Raw genomic sequence first — 19,522 nt, 5'->3', positions numbered from 1 at the left:
ATCGATCATACACTTTTAATACAATATTTTTTTTCTGCTACGTCTGTTAGTAAAGTTAAAATTGTACCCAGATTTTAAGATAATGAATCCAGAAAAGTAAGATATTTTAAAATAAATATTTATTATCACATTTACACGTAAACTAGAAAGCGTTTTTGTAATTTTTCCTAAATTAATTTGTTTGCCATTTAGAAAAAATAGTATTTTCGCAATACGTGTCGTAAATTCACTAAATGTATTAAACTCATTTTCTTCTGACGCGTCGTAAACACAATAAATAACATATCGTGAATTGAATTTACGACGTGACTTAAATGACACGCCCATCCCTGCGATGTTCACAACTTATACTATAGATTCGTTCACCTTACAATCCAGGGACGGTCGGGGACAGTGTGGGCGAGTCGAAGACGAAAGTGAACAAGTGCTCTTCTCCGATCGTCCGCGATCGTCCCTGACCGTACGCGATGCGCAGTTGTACACGTTAGGTTAGGTTAATGCAAAAAGTAAACAAACTTTTTTGAATTTGCACTTCTTTATTTACAAACTATTGTTTACATACAGCATTAACCTAACCTAACGTGTACAACTGCGCATCGCGTACGGTCAGGGACGATCGCGGACGATCGGAGAAGTACGGAAGCTCCTATCCGCCATCTATAGGCAAGCTGCTTGCTTTCCTTAAAATAGGCAATGCAACTACTTGCGTTGCCCAAAAAGCATAATCAAAACAAAGCGTCATAACCTGTTTTCGGATCTTTCAGCAAATATTTTTAGTGTTTATTAATTTTGAAAGTACATACACAAATTTTAGTAAACGGGTAACTATTATGATCATCCATTTATCATTGAAAAAGTAAGCCTGTGGTTCTAACTACGCAAGTAGTTGCATTGCCTATTTTGAGAAATGAAAGCAAGCAGCTTGCCTATAGATGGCGGATAGGAGCTTTCGTACTAGGCAATGCAACTACTTGCGTAGTTAGAACCACAGGCTTACTTTTTCAATGATAAATGGATGATCATAATAGTTACCCGTTTACTAAAATTTGTGTATGTACTTTCAAAATTAATAAACACTAAAAATATTTGCTGAAAGATCCGAAAACAGGTTATGACGCTTTGTTTTGATTATGCTTTTTGGGCAACGCAAGTAGTTGCATTGCCTATTTTGAGGAAAGCAAGCAGCTTGCCTATAGATGGCGGATAGGAGCTTCCGTAGAGAAGAGCACTTGTTCACTTTCGTCTCCGACTCGCTCACACTGTCCCCGACCGTCCCTGGATTGTAAGGTGAACGAATCTTATATACACGCTAGAGTAATCGAACCGACCACCCGATCACAACAAGAAACGTACCCATAACCCACATGGTCGTCGTGACTGTCGTGAGTCGTGAGTCGTGAGCAGAGATATCTGGTCGTGAGTCGTGAACTGTGCGCACCCTTAGCAACTTGAGTGAGTGAGTAAGTTGTAGTTTGTTGGTTACAGCTGAAAGTAGTGAGCTTATGATTACAAGTCACTATAGCTTATCAACGTTTACACCAAAACCGACTCGCGAGTTGCTATGTAGTTGACAAACCGATAAACAATTTAGATTATTCAAAACTATTGTAACTAAGTGCTCATATCTGATTTCTGGCAGTAAAAATTAATCTCAAATCTTGAACCAGTTCAATCGTGTAGCTGCAAGAAGCGATTGACTGATCAGTTTTACATTTGTACATACGAAAAAAAGATAGAACAGGACTAAAACGAGAGCCAATTCTTTCATCTTGTTACTGCTGGTTCAGGTTAGTCGTGCTCATGTATATACAGTAATTTGTAACTACATTTTGCACATACCGATTTGTTTTTAAAAATTAGCTTATTGGTTTTTTTTATTTGAAAGGACTGCTGTCTTACTCTTTCAAACCGATCCCTTCTCATGAATAAAAGTCTTGTCTCTCAGTTGTTGTGGAAGAGTTTATTTCATATTATAGTGTCCTTAAGTTGATAGCTTTTTTTTTTTTTTTTTTTTTTTTTTTTTTTAAATAAGATTTTTTTATTTTAACAGCCATTTAAGTATCTAACGAAGGGGAAGGTACTTTTTGCAGTTCTATATAATTTACGAAAGTTGTCATCGAGATACAGCGCGTTTACTGCGCACAATTTTTGTCTATTGTCCTCCAGTGACATCCTTTTTTCGGGCATAAAACCTTAATAAATTTTAAAGTTTTAAAAAAGCGATGGGCCCTGCTTTAAGTAGTTCAGGTTAGTTTTTTTATTTGCACTAAAAAATCATCATTTGTCAAATCAGTTTTCATGTACAAACACTCAATTGTGTGAATTCTGAATACGTATTTCCTCTCATTTACAGTGGCACCAAGTAACATGCCTCAAAGAACCACAAGAAACAGTAGAAAAGCTGTCACCAGGACTCTGGAGCCTACTCGTATTCCAGAGCAATTGGCTAGGATTGTTAGTGCTCCACAATCCGATGTTCAAAGGAACTTAGAACCTTGTGATTTTATCGATTTGACTGAAGACTCGCCTAATAATCTAGCTTTGAGACGAAAAAGATCCAATCCATCAAACAATGAAGTAATCGTTGAGTATAGTAATTCAGATGAAGTTGCAGTTTTAGAAGATTTGAATAATTCTTCGAGACTTCAGAAACCAAAGTAAGTGATATTTGCTGCAAAATATTTTTATATTGCAAAAATAATTTGTGCAATGATTTTTTTGTAGAAGACCTGCCATAGTTATTGATCTTGATGAAACAGTTACATTAGATGATTCTGCCAAAACAGTAGGAAATCAGTCGCAAAAGGAAAAGAGTTTGTCTTGTCCTATCTGTCTAGAAAATTTCATTACTAATCAAGATTTAAAACCGATGACTACACCATGTGGTCATTTGTTTTGCTTCGAGTGCCTTAAGAAAATAACTAAGTCAACTAAAAAGTGTTCAATGTGTCAAAGACCGTTATTCTTTGGTGCATGTATACGTCTGCATATTTAACTCAATTTTTATCAGTTTATATTCACGTTTCACAATCGGTTTTTTAATATAATGTGTTGGAAATCAATAATTCAGTATGTTATTTGATGCTTGAATAATTAATTAGATGTTCAAAAAAATTTTGCTAGGAAATTTGTTAGAAAATCATTGAAGCTGCAAGTATTATTTTTTTCCATTCTCAATATTTATGAAAATCCAAATTTTATTCGATACAGTATGTCTAAATGTAACAAGAGTAAATACATGCTATTCTTTGCTGTACACAAAAAATCAATCAATGTGACCACAATATCTTGTAAGAATTTGGATCACATTTGTTTTCAATGAAATTAGCACATACTGAGTTTTTGATTATGAATTTGATGAAGATGTGATAAAGCTGAAGTTACTGAATATAAATACAAAATTTAATATCTGTAAGTTTGCACCAGACTGATTTTTTGTATGGATAAAATACTTTATGAAATATCGACTTCTGGATATAATTAATATAAAAAACTACAAATCATTCTATAAAAAATCGTTCTTATAGTTTAACCTTTGCATTTTCAAGTTTTGCATAAATATATCCCAAATATTAAGATCGTCTCTCATGTGCTGTAATTTTCTTTACTTTTTCTATGAAAATGTGTAAATAAAGTTGGTAACTGATGTAAACCTTTAAAAACCATTTTACAATGAGATTAAATTTGTAATCTTTGGCACACTTGTTTGAAAAAAAATATAACTTTTTGTTTTGATTCTATATACAATTGTGTATCTGCAACCTTAACATCTAAGTTATTAAATTTCCGTTATGTCTGTACTATGTAATATTTATAATGGTAAAAATATAGTAAATAAGTAAGTTGTGTATATACTTTAAAAAAGAATAAAAGTTTAATTTCATAAAAATTCTGAGTTCACATTCTCTTCTACATTTTTCCATCTTTTACAATATTATCACTACTTTTTTATATGTAAAGTTGTAAAATTTATTGCTTTTTTTCATGAGTAAAATCATTTGAGATTAGGTTTATAGGTTTAAATCAACTTATGTTGCTAAGATTTTTTCATTTTTTAATAAAATGTCTTTCGTATAAAAATTTTTCGTTAAAAAAAACATTTAAAATATAATTCTACAAATTTTAAAAACTTTTTTAAACAGACAAATTTAATAAGCAGTATTGTATTCACTTCCTTTTTTTTATTTTTGCAAAACTACTGGTGCAATATACAGTTTTGCGGCGTATTTAAGAATGCTTTAATCAAATTGAAGTTTTAAGTGTACGTTATTTATTTAAGTATTAGCGATGCTAAAATCATGATAAAAATATTGAATAATATTTAATATTACATGCTATTAATTTAGTTGTACAATAGCCAAAGCTCAATCATTCCGGATAAAGCTAAGTACCGCATAATCGAGCAAAGACCGAAAAAAGTGTGCCACGTTTGGTCGAATGTACATAGAGGTTTTGAATCACAGTTCTCTTCTATTGCAGGGGCATATAGTGCATCATGAGTTTGCCACAGAGTGATGCGGTCAATAAGGAATATTACTTGCAACTTATGCGTCATTTGAACGGAGTAATATGCCAAAAATACCCGGATTGTGAAAAAAAAATTGGCTTTTGCACCTTGATAACGCTCCTGCCACACATCCTTGCTTTTATTATGAGAATTCTCGATCAAAAACAATACAGTAATGTGTCGCCTCAGTCACCGTATTCCCCAGACCTGATCACTTATGACTTTTTCCTATTCCTAAAATTTAAGAGTGCTATGCATATTGAGGAGATAAAGACGTCACCAGGAGAAGGAGCTGAATAACATCAAAAAATGTTTATAAAAAAAAATGTGAAGGATTCGCTTTTAGGATTTAAAAAAAAAACGCTAGCATAAGCGTATAATTATATCTGTGTATGCAAGACATTTTTCCTATTTTCAGAAACAATTTTTTACTAAAATGCGCGATGTTGGGTGTTATTTATGGCAATACCAACTGTTGATATCTGATTATTTATAGATTTATAATAATTATTCATAAAACCACTGATAATAATGTATTTTTTTAAGCTTATACAGAGTTATTTTCAAGTACAACATATATCTATTTTATTCAACAGTTTCAGTAGAACGATAGAAAAGAACATGACAAGCAGAGAAATAGTAGTAAAGCACACATAATATGTATAATTAATCAGAATCAATTTTATTTGCATTAAAACTAATGTAAATATTTCCTTATTGGCGCCTCAGGGTTGGCACGCGAAGCGTGCAGGGATGGAGCCCCACTAATATATATATATACATGAAATGTTCCTCGTCAAGTTAAACGATCAAAAAAAAAATTTCATCGAAACCTCTGCCGATCAATAACATTTCATAAGAAAACTGTACCCTAATTTTTTCAAATTTTGTTGACCCACACCAAAGCCGTCGGTAACGGTCAAAAGTTTCAATTTTTTTCTTTGACACACTACTTCTACTGAAGTTTCTTGCAAAAAAAGGACAAACAAAATAATCATTATATATTTAAGATCACGAGAATTTATACTCATCATGAAGATATTATATTGTCTGCGTTAGATGGTGAATACAGGGTGATACTTATAATGGATGAAGAGGAAGAGGTGCATATACGTATCGACACCAACTGCTTCGCAGTTAGCTGTATCGGTATTGATGGCACAATAGCGAAAATCCCCTTACGGACATTAAAGATCGCCACACCACCGTGGGAGCTGGGAGCCACATATATCTGTCACGTCGGTGGGTGGTGTAATTAGGGATGTACAGTGATTATTGTGAGGTTGAAGATTTGTTACGGTACATGCAACATCGATGTGTTTTTCTTCTCGGAGGAGGGATAGTTTGGCTGTCTTGTACTGACTGCTGTGAGCATTTCAGTTCAGTATCCGAAGCTTGTCCACACAAGGTGTACTAATCATGAGCGAAATTGGAGGATAGCTGAGGTGAATTGGGCCACAACCGCCTGGATTGTGGCCTGACAAGACCCTGTAAAAGGTCCATTGTTAGGAAGAGTATTGAAAAAAGGGGTGCAGGAGTGTTTTTGTTATTGGGGGATAAGCCATTTTGAGAGGTAAGAGCACTCTCATAAGAGAGCGTGAAATATCTTTTCGAGAAGACTTTTGGGGATGTACGAGAAGAATCCGTGGGTTGTATTTTTGGAAGAGTGCTGGTCTTTTTGGGAGGTTTTGGTACAGCCTCAATTAATTTATTACAACTACTACAACGATTTATGTTCAAAGAAGGAGCAAAAATTAATATCCATCATGGTCTTTGTCTTTCACTTTACTGCTGTCAGTTAAACAGGGAACAAACACCATTGATTTTGCTTTACACAAATTCTTCAACTACTTAATTAAAGTTTTGAAAATTTTGCGAAAATCGTAACAGTAAAGACACTCTGTCAGTATTACGATCAGTTTATACAGATGTATTATTAACATAATTTTTAACACAAACACAGAGAGCCTAAATAAAAAAATTTATCAAAAACTGGGACTACCTTAGATTCGACTTGTATAGCGTTATTAGGAGTTGAGATGCTATACAGCCCGTAAACAGCTGAAGGCTGCATTTGGTACTTTTAGAAGCATATTCATGGCAGTTTGACTCTTGGAGCTATGGTCTTGCATCCACTCCAAAAGTTTAACGATTTCGCTAGTACTAAGTAATTGTTACATCTTGAAATTTAATGCTGAAACTACTGAGTTTGATGCGATTTTTACAACTATTAAATAACGTAACCTCCGTTTCATCTGGTGCGTTTTTTCGCATGGCACAATACCACAATACTGGTATTATATTCAATTTTTTAGAGGAATCGACAAGTTATTTTTGCACTTAAATAAAAAAACAGTGTCAGAGGCCTATATATAGGTATACAAGTGGATGCAAAACAGTTGCCGGCGCTGCCGCATGATCGCTCTCCCCTAACTGCACTCTCTACATTTCGGAGGCCCCCTCGTGACAGTTCCCAAACCAAGACCACATGAATTCAATAGTATAAAATCTACTGAATCCAATGATATAATTATTTATATCGCTTACCCTGCGAAATTTCGAGATATAATTAATTCAATATAGCGCTTTCTAACACGTATTCTTATGGTGGAGCTCGCACACGCGATGAAAACAACTTAAAAACTCGAATAAATCAACAGTTCCCGTGATACTTAAGAGCTCACACGTTTTGTAGAAAAAAATATCCTCTTTCGAATGACGCCTAGCAAAGTAAGTGTTACCCTGGAAAATTTCTAGATATTAAAAAAGCTACACTTTTATTGCAAGCGCAGCCAAGCCGCTTAGCTTGCTCTCAATCGTAGTTCTGCTAAGAAACAGGATTTTTTAAACAATTTGCCTCGAAGGGCGCGTGATGCGCACCAAAGGTTAGTTTGACATCTAATCTTACAACTAACCTCAGCACATTTTATATGCTGTTTGTTTGTTTGTATTAAATGGCTATGGGTATAAATTAGACTCCGAAACGCCACAGTTCAAGGTTTTTTAATGATAATTTACGAGACGATTTTACTACAAGGGGGTTTTACCCACCCTCCCCACTCGAGGCACTGTTGATTCTTACTGTTCTAACGGTACAGTAAGTACACCTTGAACCCAGGCACCGTTGTTCTTTACTATCAGCATGGCACGGTAAGCATTACACCAGCTGCGTAGGAGCTGTCACAGTGATTAGGACCAGTGGAAAAAACCACAGAGGTACCTACCATGAAGTGAGGGCGCGGGGTCTCGAACCCGAGTCCTCCAGGTGGAAAGCAAACGCTCTATCACTAAGCTACTGAGAGCGTGAGAAGTGAGAACTCCGCACATTTTATAAAATCTCAGGTTCAATTCGATATAATCGAACCTTTAATTCGATACTAATCGCTATCTCCCTTTTGTAATAGGATGTTTTAACTTCTATTTGTACATGGGTGATTCCACCGTAACTGGCTCAAATCGTGTCCAGAGCTCGTACGACGTTTTGAAACTAAAATTAATTATGCTTGCAGTGTCAAGACATGTTAAATGTTATGAATTCTTGATTATTTACCAATGTAACCGATTTCTTGTCCCTTTCACGAAGAAAATTGCAAAAATTACCTCAAAATGTCAGTTCATTATTCCCTACCGCTGTCCAAAACTCAACTTTTCAAACGAAAGACTCTCGCATACCAACATAAAGCTTTTTTCCGGTCATTCCGGAATTTTTGCACCTACATTATAAACTTCAGTTATAATAAATTATATTTATACTGAAATTACACATGCTTTTAGCCAATAAGTAAAAACGTATAATTCATTATTTTTGTCCCTCGATTTATATGAATATTATGATAAACATAGAAATAGCTTTGTAAAACGCTCAATTTAGTTCTGTAACGCCCCCTCATGCTCATTTTTCGAATAACATACTGTCACTTAAAAAGTGCACTGGTCTATGCCGCTAAAAATTAAAATCACCGGGACTGGCGAGTGAATTATTTCTCGTTTTTCGTGTGTACAAATACTTTAGTCAGTTCCGACCCTCCCCTAAAGCAGCCACTATAGGTTTACTTAAACAGGTACGTAAACTGTACTTTTTTATACTATTTGGCGATGACAGATACTGTATAAACGGAAAAGTCAGTGTGTCTCGTTCGCGGACAATCCGAGAGCTTTAAAGCTCAAAATGTCAGTTCCCACCCTGTCAGTTCTGACCCCCTGAAATTGATAATCAATTGTAGTTAAGTTTTTCTAAATTTTTAGGTCATTAGAAATTCAACTTCTCATCATTGAATATTTATTCTATATATAGTTTTGAGACTTTTTCTGCATGTGGCTCGGTAACAGTGCTCCAAGAAGAACCAAAAAATCAGTATGATGATACATTGGAAAATTTAAATAAAATAGTCAGTGATTTGAATGCATTTTAGGTTGAGGTGGAGTAGCAGAGTATCCAAAGCCGACAAAATTGAAGCTGACTATATTTATTGAGTAAATAAGTCTTTTTTACCAAATATCTTGAACTGTACTTCTAAGTCAAATAACTATAATTTAGTACAGAAATAAATTAATAGATGATGAAAAATAATGTGTTTAAATGTTAAAATACTAATCATACTTACATAAAATGATAACTATTACTAAAATTAATGATAAAAAGTTTGTTTCCTATAAGTTATTGTAAAAAAAATTAATATTTGTGATAGTAAAAATTAAATACTTCGTATGTAAACAATTTGTAACTGTATTTAAAATTGTTTATTATTGTTCTTAGTTTTTAAAAATGTTATTAGATGTGATAACGTGGATGTATTGTTACCTCAAGTTGATTTATTTCGTGTATATTTTAAAAATTAGGACTTGAAAAGGCTCCTACCCAAAGAGGAGAGAAACGTCGTCTGGGGATATAATAAAAAATTATATACAACAGCAATAGCCATTGGTTTTATTATTTGATGAATTTCGTCTTGCTCGCTGTTGTTGGAGTCATAAACATCAGAATTTACTTCGTATGTAGTTGCAGTCTTTATATTTTAATTTGAAACTTTAAAATATTAAGTTTTAATTGTAAAAAAGCCAATAAACCATTCAAAAATTATTTTATTAGTATCAACATGCTAAAACATATCCATAAAAATTTTTTTGAGATTTTTGCAGTTAAAAAACGAGTTATAAGTATTTTTAACAAATAGGTCAGTTCCGACCCCCACCTAAAATCATAAAAGCTGTACAAGTCTTGACACTAATAGTTTGTAGCGAATTCATTGTAGATAATTGTTTTTTATGTATTGACAAGCAATAATCAGAAATAAAATATTTATAAAGTTCAATTCGAAAAACCATAAATTTTAAACTAAATCTGAGACAGTTACGGCGAAATTACCCATATGTATTCGCCTTATTTTTATTTTTGGAAGGGGTCGCTGTATTTGCTAAGTTAGTTCATCCGGTCAATAATATTTCTGTTATTGATAAGTTTCTGAATTATATCTAATCAGCAATAAGGTGTTGAAACTCTTAGCTCAACCCTATTAAAAATGTATGGATTATATTGTAGCCACAATTTTTTCTCATAATTGTACTGATTGCTCAAAATATACTTAAGTATTATTTTCAGTGTATTTTGTGGCTGAAAAATATGACCAAAAATTACAGGTAAAAAAAAGAACAATCAACAAAAACATCGCCGTTCAATCACTTATTTATAATAAATCCATACTCATACGATGCAAATTGTATGTAAGATCGTACATAACCATGACTTGTTTTAGATTTGATATAAAGGTTAGTACAAAAAAAGTGACACAAATACAAATTACAAATAAAATATTAAAATAAAAATTTTGTAGGGTATATCATACAATTCTTCATAAATATTAATTTAAATTCATCAGTCGTTAAAAAAAGTTATTAAGATACGCATCCAAATCCTTCCTTCTAAATTTTGTAAGCTCTCATTTTTTTTTTTAATTCTCTGAAAGGCTATAGTTTATATACTTTTTTTTTGGATAGTGATGATACCATTCTAAAAATATGAAAAATGATAAGAAATACATTCATATTTCATTCTGACGCTGTTTCGACTCAAAAAAAAAGCTTAAAATCGAAAGGTGACAACGATTTTTTTTTTTGAAGAGATGATAGTTTTATTTTTAACAGATAAAAAACTTTTTTTTTTTAACGTTAACAGCTCAAGCTCGAAAGCCAATTCAAGACTGGACTACAAAACAAAAAAGTAGCAGTCATTCGCAACGCAAAAAGACAAAACATAATTGACTTTCGTTGACGTGACAACGGAATTATGATATTCGAATTTACGTTCTCCTACATATTCAAATTATAAACGAGGACAAATTATAATGAGAGAATTATGTTTTTCTCTTGATTTCAAAATGAAAGTTTCATCTCGAACTCTAACTCCTGGCCAACCGTCTACGAGAGAACCACTTTTGTTCTCACGTTGCGTAACTCCCCTCTTTTTCGAGCTAATAAATAAGTTCGGTGAAAGGAAAAAGGTGCCCCCGTCCGGCCCTTATTCGACCGGTCGTGACACGGCCTTCCACGGCTACTCTCTTCGTGTAAGAGTAGCTTTCGAGATTAAAACTGTAATAAAAAAATTGATAGGCGAACGTATTACAATTATTGCTTCGCAACATTCTCCCCCCGTACAAAACTCTCAATTTTGTACTTTTAAAAATCTAATTAGCTTCTTTGTCGGACGCTTTACTGTTCCATTTGCAGTTTTAACTTCTGCTACACGGACCTGCTTATCTGAACTACGAAAAATCTGCGTTACGAGCCCCTTCCTCCATTAGTTTCGCTCGATATTTTCTTCAGCGATCAGTACTATATCCCCTACGTTAAGGGGTGTTTCTTCTTCATCATGCCACTTTGACTTTGGTAACAATGAAGGAAGGTACTCGTGAAGCCATCTTTTCCAAAAAAGATTACTGACAAATTCACTAATTTCCCACTGTTTTCGAGAACAGGACGAAACAGATTTATTGTTATTGAAGCGAATTTCTCCAGACGAGGAACCCAATAAAAAATGATTCGGCGTCAATGCCTCTTTATCTTGTGGATCTAAAGAAACATGAGTCAGTGGTCGTGAGTCAACCGAGTGCTCAATTTCAGCGAAAATTGTCAAAAGGGTTTCCTCGTTTGGAGCCTGTTCTTTTAATGACGCATAAATTCCAATTTTTACGGAACGAATCAACCTTTCCCATGCTCCCCCCATATGTGGAGCTGAGGGAGGATTGAATTTCCAATAGAAACCCCGATGTGCCGCAAATTCTTCGAGTTTTTTGGTATCTCTATTTAATTCAACTATTGATTCTTTCAAATCGTTACACATACCCCTGAAGTTTGTTCCGTTATCCGTGTAGATTACAGTAGGTACTCCTCGACGAGCGATAAACCTTTTTAAAGCCAATATAGCTGAGTCAGTACTTAAACTGTGGGCAATTTCTAAGTGAATGGCTCTGACAGATAAACAAGTAAATAGAACGCCCCACCTTTTTTCTCTTTTTCGTCGTACTTTTACATAAAAAGGCCCGAAAAAATCTAGTCCACAATGGGAGAAAGGTCTTTCTTTATATGCGACTCTAGCGTACGGTAGCGCAGCCATTTTTGGATTCGCTGGTTTTCCTTGCATCATTTTACATATTGTACATTTAAAGGTGAGACTGCGTAATGCTTGCCGGATACCAAGAATCCAAAATTTTTGAGTTATTTCATTTATAACCGTATTATGATTTCTGTGAAAATACTTTTCATGATAATATTTTATCAAAAGCTTTGTCAGATGATTTTTACTTTCTAAAATTATTGGTTCATAAATTGGTTTACCGTGTTTGTCTTTATAATTCGTTAATTTACCGATCAGTCTTAAGATTTCCTTTTCATCAATGAATGCATCAAATTTATAGAGCTTACTTTTTTTTGAAATTTTGTTTGAACTTGAAATTGCGTTTATTTCATCTGAAAAAGAAGATTTTTGTGAAATTTTTAAACATAATTCTATTGCTTTTACTAGTAGATCTGTCAACGAAGTTTTTTGTTCTGCGATTTTTTTTCTTTTATTTAGCTTGTTTTTTAATTTGAAAACGTATAGAAGAACGTAACGCATTGTCAACACAAGCCTATCCCAGGATGAGAAACGCGCAAAATCAATTAGGGGAGTTTCTACTTGTACACTAAATACTTGTTGTTTTGTTTCTAAATTCTGCTTTAAATCGTCACTAGAAATCTTAGTTTTTTGTTCCGGCCATTCTCTTTCGTTTTTCTTTAAAAAATCTAGGCCCTTAAACCACCGACTTTCTTTATTCAAACTACCAGGTGCAAATTTGGTACCGTCGTCTGCTGGATTTTGCTTGGAGGGAACCCAACGCCTTTCACATTCGTTAGAATTTTCACGAACTTCATTTAAACGGTTAGCGACAAAAATTTTAAATTCTTTCGGATCTTTTTGAATCCAATACAAAACCGTTACTGAGTCTGTCCAAAAAACACATCTAGTAATTTTAAAGTCGTGTTCTTTTTTAATCAAACTGGATAATCGCGTCGCTAAAATAGCTCCTTCTAGTTCTAATCTTGAGATCGTTAATTTTTTTGTTGGAGCTACATGACTTTTTGCAGCAATTAAAGATGTGTGAAACGCGCTCCCTTCGATCGAAAATCGCCAGTACGCGACCGTTGCATACGCTCTCTTACTAGCATCGCAGAAAATATGCAACTCTGCTTCTCGTTGTTGTGAATCGCGTAATTGATAACACCTATCAATTTCACATTCTTTTACGCGATTTAAATCGTTCAACTACTCACGCCATTTGATAAATTCCTCGTTTTTAATTTTTTCATCCCATTTAATTTCGCTCGCCCACACGTCTTGCATTAAAATTCTAGAATGAATAATAAAGGGTGTTAAAAAACCAAGCGGATCAAAGATGGACATTATGATGGATAAAAATTCTCTTTTCGTAGGTTTTTTACTTCCATTCAATAAATCGGGTTTTATCTTATTCAGGTTTGCATTAAAACCGAGCATATCTTTGTTGTTATTCCACCGTATGCCTAAGATTTTCTCTCCCATACAATCACTAGAACTGTCTTTAAAAAGGTGTTTCAATTCATTATTTCCCTCAACATTAGCAAATATTGACACGTCATTACAGGACCAGCTATGCATCTCCCAGTTAGCATGAGAATTAATTTCGATTACCTGACGAACTCGGTCGACGGCTTCACTTCGCGTTTCACAACTATCAAGAAAGTCATCCATGTAAAAATTTTTCACAACACTCTTTGCGCTAAGAGGGTATTTAGATTTAAAAAGATCAGCGTTCTTATTTTTAATAAAAAGTGCTGAGCATGGAGAAGATTTGGCACCGAAAAGCATTGAACTCATTAAATACTCTCTTGGTGGATTTTGTCTATCTTCTCCCCTCCAAAGAAAACGTTGAGCATTACGATCTTCCGGTCTGATTTTTATTTTAAGAAACATATCTCGCATATCCGATTTTAAAGCAAACGAAAATTGCCGGAAACGCATAATTACACCCGGAAGAGGTTTTAAAAAATCAGGTCCAGACAATAAGAGGTCGTTAAAACTTTTTGAGCTGGCTTTTGCTGCGGCGTCAAAAACTAATCTGACTTTTCCCGGTTTGTTGGGGTTTTGGACACCAAAGTGAGGAAGGTAACGAATTTTATCTCCCGCTATTTTTTTTTCACTGGCTTCAATCGCAAATTTATTTTCGAATAATCGTTCCATTTCTTTGTAGTATAATTGTGCGTAATTGGGATCTTTATCCAATCGCTTTTCGAGAAGTGATAACCGACGAAGTGCAGTCAATCTACCGTCTGAAAATAGTTCATCCTCCCATTTCCATAAGAGACTGATCTCCCAGGAACCATCAACGTATTGACTTGTTTGATTTAAAATTTTTATCGCTTGATCATTTTCGAAATTGCTAGAATGTCTTTCGACCACACCAATACTATCTAAATCAAAATAAAAACGTACAAGTTTTTCTAAATTGTTATCATAATTGCTTTTATCATTATAATAGTTTAAATTTTCTGAACTAAAAACTTCGTTTACAGCATTTACTGATGTGCAGATATTTTTCTTTTCAAAATTACCATTATAATGTCCATGAACAGCCCACCCCAATAAACAATTACTGACAAAAAAGAAATCTTTCTGAATCTCTTTTATCTCTCGCGAAATTATAAGACTGATGTAATCTTGACCTATTAGCATCGTTGAAGTCAATCTACAAGGGGGTATGTATATTCCGGTTTGCTCTAAACATAATAAAGATATGTTTTTATCAATCTCTTGAGCAGAAAACGGAAGTTCGTGTACGACGAGCACATTTTTTAACAAGTATTCATTAGTTTCAACTTTTAATTTAAGATTTACTTTTTTTTCAAATGAAGTTAAGCCCCCAAGGCTTTTCAAAATTAAATTTGATTGCGAAATTTTCGCGCCAATTTTTTTTACTACATCTGCGTGTATTATTGAGACTGTAGAGCCTTCATCGAGAAAAACATCAATTTTTGTTGAACTTCTTTCACCTTTTATTTGCATAGGAAGTATTTTTTTAAATACTTGACATCTTGAATTGTTTGACAGTACATTATAAATATAATTATCTGATTCAAGTCATAAAGGTTTGTTGTTTCTCGATGAAGACTCTACGTTGGTATTTTTGGAAGTTTGCAAAACGATATTATTTGTGTCTAAATGGTCTCGATGTAATAACTCATGATGATTCCTACCACATATTTTACAATTATTCTTTTTGCAATCCTGTCTCAAATGAACTTTGTTTAAACAATTGAAACACAAATTGTTTGTCTTAGCGATTTTCCATCGCTCAACCAACGAGTCTTTAAAATACTCTCTGCATTCGCTTAGATGATGATTTCTTTTTTTGCATTTGAAACACAAAGGTTTGTTTTTCTCTTCTTTTGTACGTATTTCTAAGCTAGAATTATTAACAGTTTCAGTTAAAAATACGTTTTTTTCTTGACGATAATTACGATTCGTGCGTTCAGAAGTTTTTACGTTTGTATCGTTTGAACGCAACGTAAATACTCCTGCTGCTATAACAATTTCAGCTTCATTGTATAAGAAGTTTGACAATTTTTCCAACTCCGGCTTTTCTTGGTCTTTAAAGGCTGCGTAACGAATATAACTGCTCATCATTGAGTCAGGTAATTTTTTTATGATTTCATTAGATAAATCAGAACTATGCAAAAAACCAGTTTTCCCTAGAGATTTGATTGCTGAAACTGAATTTTTCAAATAAGTCGCAATTTCCACTAAATTTTGTTTCCTTGTATCAATTTTTGGTAATTCTCTCAAGTCATTAATTATCTTTTCTAAAATCAATCGTGTATTTCCAAATCTCATTTCCAGAGTCTTAATTATTTCATCAGAACTTCCCCTACGACAAAAAGTGTCTTAACTGCATAACGAGCCTCACCCTTTAAGGGGGCTCCTTCACGAAAGTCCCCAAGCAGAGATATATTATTTCTTGTAAATAAAAGTCTACTGAATTTAATGGTGGTCTAAATTATATTTCGAATGGGTCAAAATTTTGAGAAATCTGAGCTCAAAGTTGTAACTATTAGCACGTTTTCCTATGGGGCAGCGTGAAAAACAATTTGTTTTCGTTTATAATAAACCTAAATTAAATGTCCCAGCAGACTAAATATATACGTTTTGTAGATGAAGTCTTCCTCTGTAATATGCTGTATTAAAAATTGTGGATAAAGGACCATTTTAGCGAGATATTTGTGATGGAAATAAATAAATAGTGTCCGGGAGGTCAGGAGGTCACGTGGGTAGCAGACGTACTTGTTCACGACATATATATATACCATATACCTACATATTACATCGCTATACTACACCAACACAGGTGGTCTGGTCTGGTGGTGTACGCTCGTATGCACTAGACTGGTCAAAACAATAATTAATTTTTCGTACAAAGTTAAACTATACACACATAAATATCATTTTTCCCACTTCATACGTTATTAAAAATATTATAATGATTTTCAGACACATTTGTTTATTGAAAAACAAAACTTTATTTTTTGTTTGTCTTTGACCTCAGCAGTAGTCGTAGGAGCCCCCTTAAAGCTTCAGAAAGTCGGAGTATATTTTCTTGGTCCATGTAATCATTTTGAATCGTTGACAAATTATATGCTTGCTTAAATTTAACCCAGTCAAGCGGGTCTCCCGAAAAAATAGGTAACGGCTTAGCCATCATTCTGTTTACTAGCGTAGAATTATTTGCAAGAAAACTTGAATCTATAATTGTCATTAAGGTGTTTTCTATCGCGTTAGCTAATCGATTCTCTGCGTCCCCGCTTGACTGAGACGCGTACGCAGTACTATGAAACTGATTTCCTGTGGGATGATCGCAATTATTGTAACGCTTATCAAAATCGTTGTTTCTATTAGAAATTTGTGACATTTCGCTGTCTAAGACATTTTCATCAAAAAATTCGTCTGTAGTATAACCTTCAATTTCATTTTGATGTGATGCAATTTCAAACGCTGTAGCGAGGTTAGGGTTTTGATGCACTATTCTTTGTTGAGCCACTGCTGCTGCAGGAACTACTCTCGGATATGGTCATCGGACATAAGTTGCCGCTGCTGCAGGGGGTGGCGGGACCACAAGCTCGACGGCTTCGAATAAGGGAGTAGCTTTCGAGATTAAAACTGTAATAAAAAAATTGGTAGGCGAACGTATTACAATTATTGCTTTGCAACAGACACAATTGCAAAAACTACTTCTTATAATTCCAACTTTTTTAGAGTATATAAACTTTTCGTGGTAATGATCTTTCTTCTCTGGGATCAGCTCTTGATGAAGTTATTGTTCTCAGAATCAAATCTCGTTCTAAATAAAGGTCTAATACTAATTAATTGAATCTTTTGTAACATAATTAATTGAATTTTCTTTTTTTTGTAAATTTCTGTAAAATTATTGCATTATAGATTAATTCAACATTCAATGAAAGTACCAGTGTACGTATGTTTTTAAAATACTTACAGATATTTCTTGGCATTGGAATTCTTCAAAGTCTCCATAATTCTGAGTTGTAATTTTTTTTTGCAACTCGGATTTGTAATTGTAGGAGTCATAGTTAATGAGATCCACGTGTACTTTTTTTGCATCGATGATTTACTGGTATTTGAATTTTTCATAAAAAATTTCGATTCATAACCATTTTTGCCGCTGTTTTTAATTTGCTTTCTTTAGAAATGCTATAAAAATAGTATCATTCGTTTCTGTTAACGATTTGTCAGAATAAATAATGGTTAAAGTGGCGAGAATATTCGATTTTTCACTCGCTTTTTTTGAAAATTAGGAAAAAATTGTTAAGAACGGATGACATTTTTTATACATGATCTTAGAGAGAGATATATATACACAATATCATCAATCACTTTAGGGATTAAACGTTATAAAAACAGATGACATTGATGCATATCATGATTTTTGAACATTTTATAAAAATGTCATCTGTTTTTAACAATTTTAACAATTTTTTTATGACTTTTGAAAAAAGCGAGTGAATAACCAAAAATTTTTGCCACTTGAACCTGTAATTACTTAGAAACAGTCCTGCAGAAACAAATGACAATTTCAACCTTTTTTTCCAATTCCATCTATTTTGGGATAATGAGGTAAATATAAATAAAAGTTTCTAAATTGCCTTTGTTAATTATATACCGAGAGCCATTCGGTTGCTTTTTTCTGACTAAAATACGCACCATTGCTTTAATTAAAATGGTTCATACCGCAAGGTGTAACTTGTCAAATGACTAGAGCGATTTCAATGCAACAATGTGTGTTATACTTGCCACAACTCATTCAAATTGAAAAGCCAGAATCACCAGCTTCAGATTACATTTCTTATTTAGACCAAAAGCATGCAAAACAAATTGAAAGTCACTCATGCTAATCATTTTTAACAACGTTACTCCACTAAAATAAAATTTATTGAACAACTCTCTTTGTCACATAACGCTGGAGGTTACAAAAAAATGGTCAAACAACGATGTTTATTTATATCATGTAAAATCAGTAGACAGTGATCAAACAACTCCTTCGTGAAAACAACAGATAAAAAGTATGTCAAACTTGATGAATTTCAATCAAGTCGAATTAGAAAGCCCTTTGTTATCCAGTAGAAGTTGAACAAAATAATGATCCTTTCAAGAGAATTATCAGCCTGTCTAACATATTAACACCCATATTTAACGTATATCTGTACTGTTTTCAATCCATAGTACGTTTGAATTATGAAGTAGAAAGGAGATATTTTATTGGGAACTAGAAGAATTTTCGTGTACATATAAAATTGTATACAAAAAGCTATTTATCTATGGTACACGCGTGTAGTAACAAAAACTCGCGCTATCTTCTAACATTTAAGAATAAAAATAATTTCTATAAAGTAGAATTTTTTTTAATTTGAAAAATGTAAAAGTACAATAAAATATGCCAGCAAAAATTTGTAAAACTTCATTACTTACAAATATATACTAAAATATGTAGGTGTTATGTACTCATTCACTTAACTTCAACTCTAAATTTTAATTTGTAATTTTAATTATTTTTTATTAGTTTTAAAAAGTAAGCTTATAATCCACTATTTGTATAATAAGATGTTATTAAATTTGTAAACTGTTTGAACATGAGCTCAGTCTACCTATATTTTGAAATCGGCTTGTCAAAGAAGACATTCTTAGCATTTGGTCCCTTCATTAAATACGCAGTTACTTTTACCTATGTAACCTGATGCCAAAATGTCTTCTTCGACAAGCTGTTTGAACACAATCTCAGTCCACCTATATTTTGAAAATGGCTTGTCGAAGAAGAAATTTGTATCATTTGGCCACTTTATTAATTATAAAGTTACTTTGACTTACGTAACCAGATGCTAAAAATGTTTTCTTCGACAAGCTGTTTGAGCCCCCAGTCTCTTTATTATTTAAAAGTGTCT

General features: G+C 33.4%; 2 protein-coding genes across 3 annotated transcripts; one reads left to right on the top strand and one right to left on the bottom strand.

Moving 5' to 3' along the window:
* Positions 1-1,292: 1,292 nt before the first annotated feature.
* On the top strand, positions 1,293-3,814 carry LOC106643868 (E3 ubiquitin-protein ligase RNF4). 2 transcript variants are annotated; one of them, XM_014359152.2, is made up of 4 exons: positions 1,293-1,787; positions 2,051-2,247; positions 2,354-2,657; positions 2,725-3,814. In XM_014359152.2, the coding sequence occupies exons 2-4, from the start codon at positions 2,223-2,225 to the stop codon at positions 2,993-2,995; spliced, it is 600 nt and encodes a 199-aa protein (XP_014214638.2). In that variant the 5' UTR covers positions 1,293-1,787; positions 2,051-2,222; the 3' UTR covers positions 2,996-3,814. The 2 variants fall into 2 exon arrangements, with proteins under 2 accessions (XP_014214638.2, XP_014214640.2); XM_014359154.2 differs by lacking the exon at positions 2,051-2,247 and having other exon boundaries at positions 1,295-1,787.
* A 7,486-nt stretch (positions 3,815-11,300) lies between these two features.
* On the bottom strand, positions 11,301-12,146 carry LOC149376069 (uncharacterized). The gene has a single exon (XM_089593149.1). The coding sequence runs from the start codon at positions 12,144-12,146 to the stop codon at positions 11,301-11,303; it is 846 nt and encodes a 281-aa protein (XP_089449275.1).
* Between the last annotated feature and the right edge of the window lie 7,376 nt (positions 12,147-19,522).

Source organism: Copidosoma floridanum, unplaced genomic scaffold, assembly GCF_036245765.1.
Source record: "Copidosoma floridanum isolate Cflo_tuat_1 unplaced genomic scaffold, Cflo_Japanese_pri ptg000001l, whole genome shotgun sequence".
NCBI lineage: Eukaryota > Metazoa > Arthropoda > Insecta > Hymenoptera > Encyrtidae > Copidosoma > Copidosoma floridanum.
This window is presented reverse-complemented; position numbering and strand designations above follow the sequence as displayed.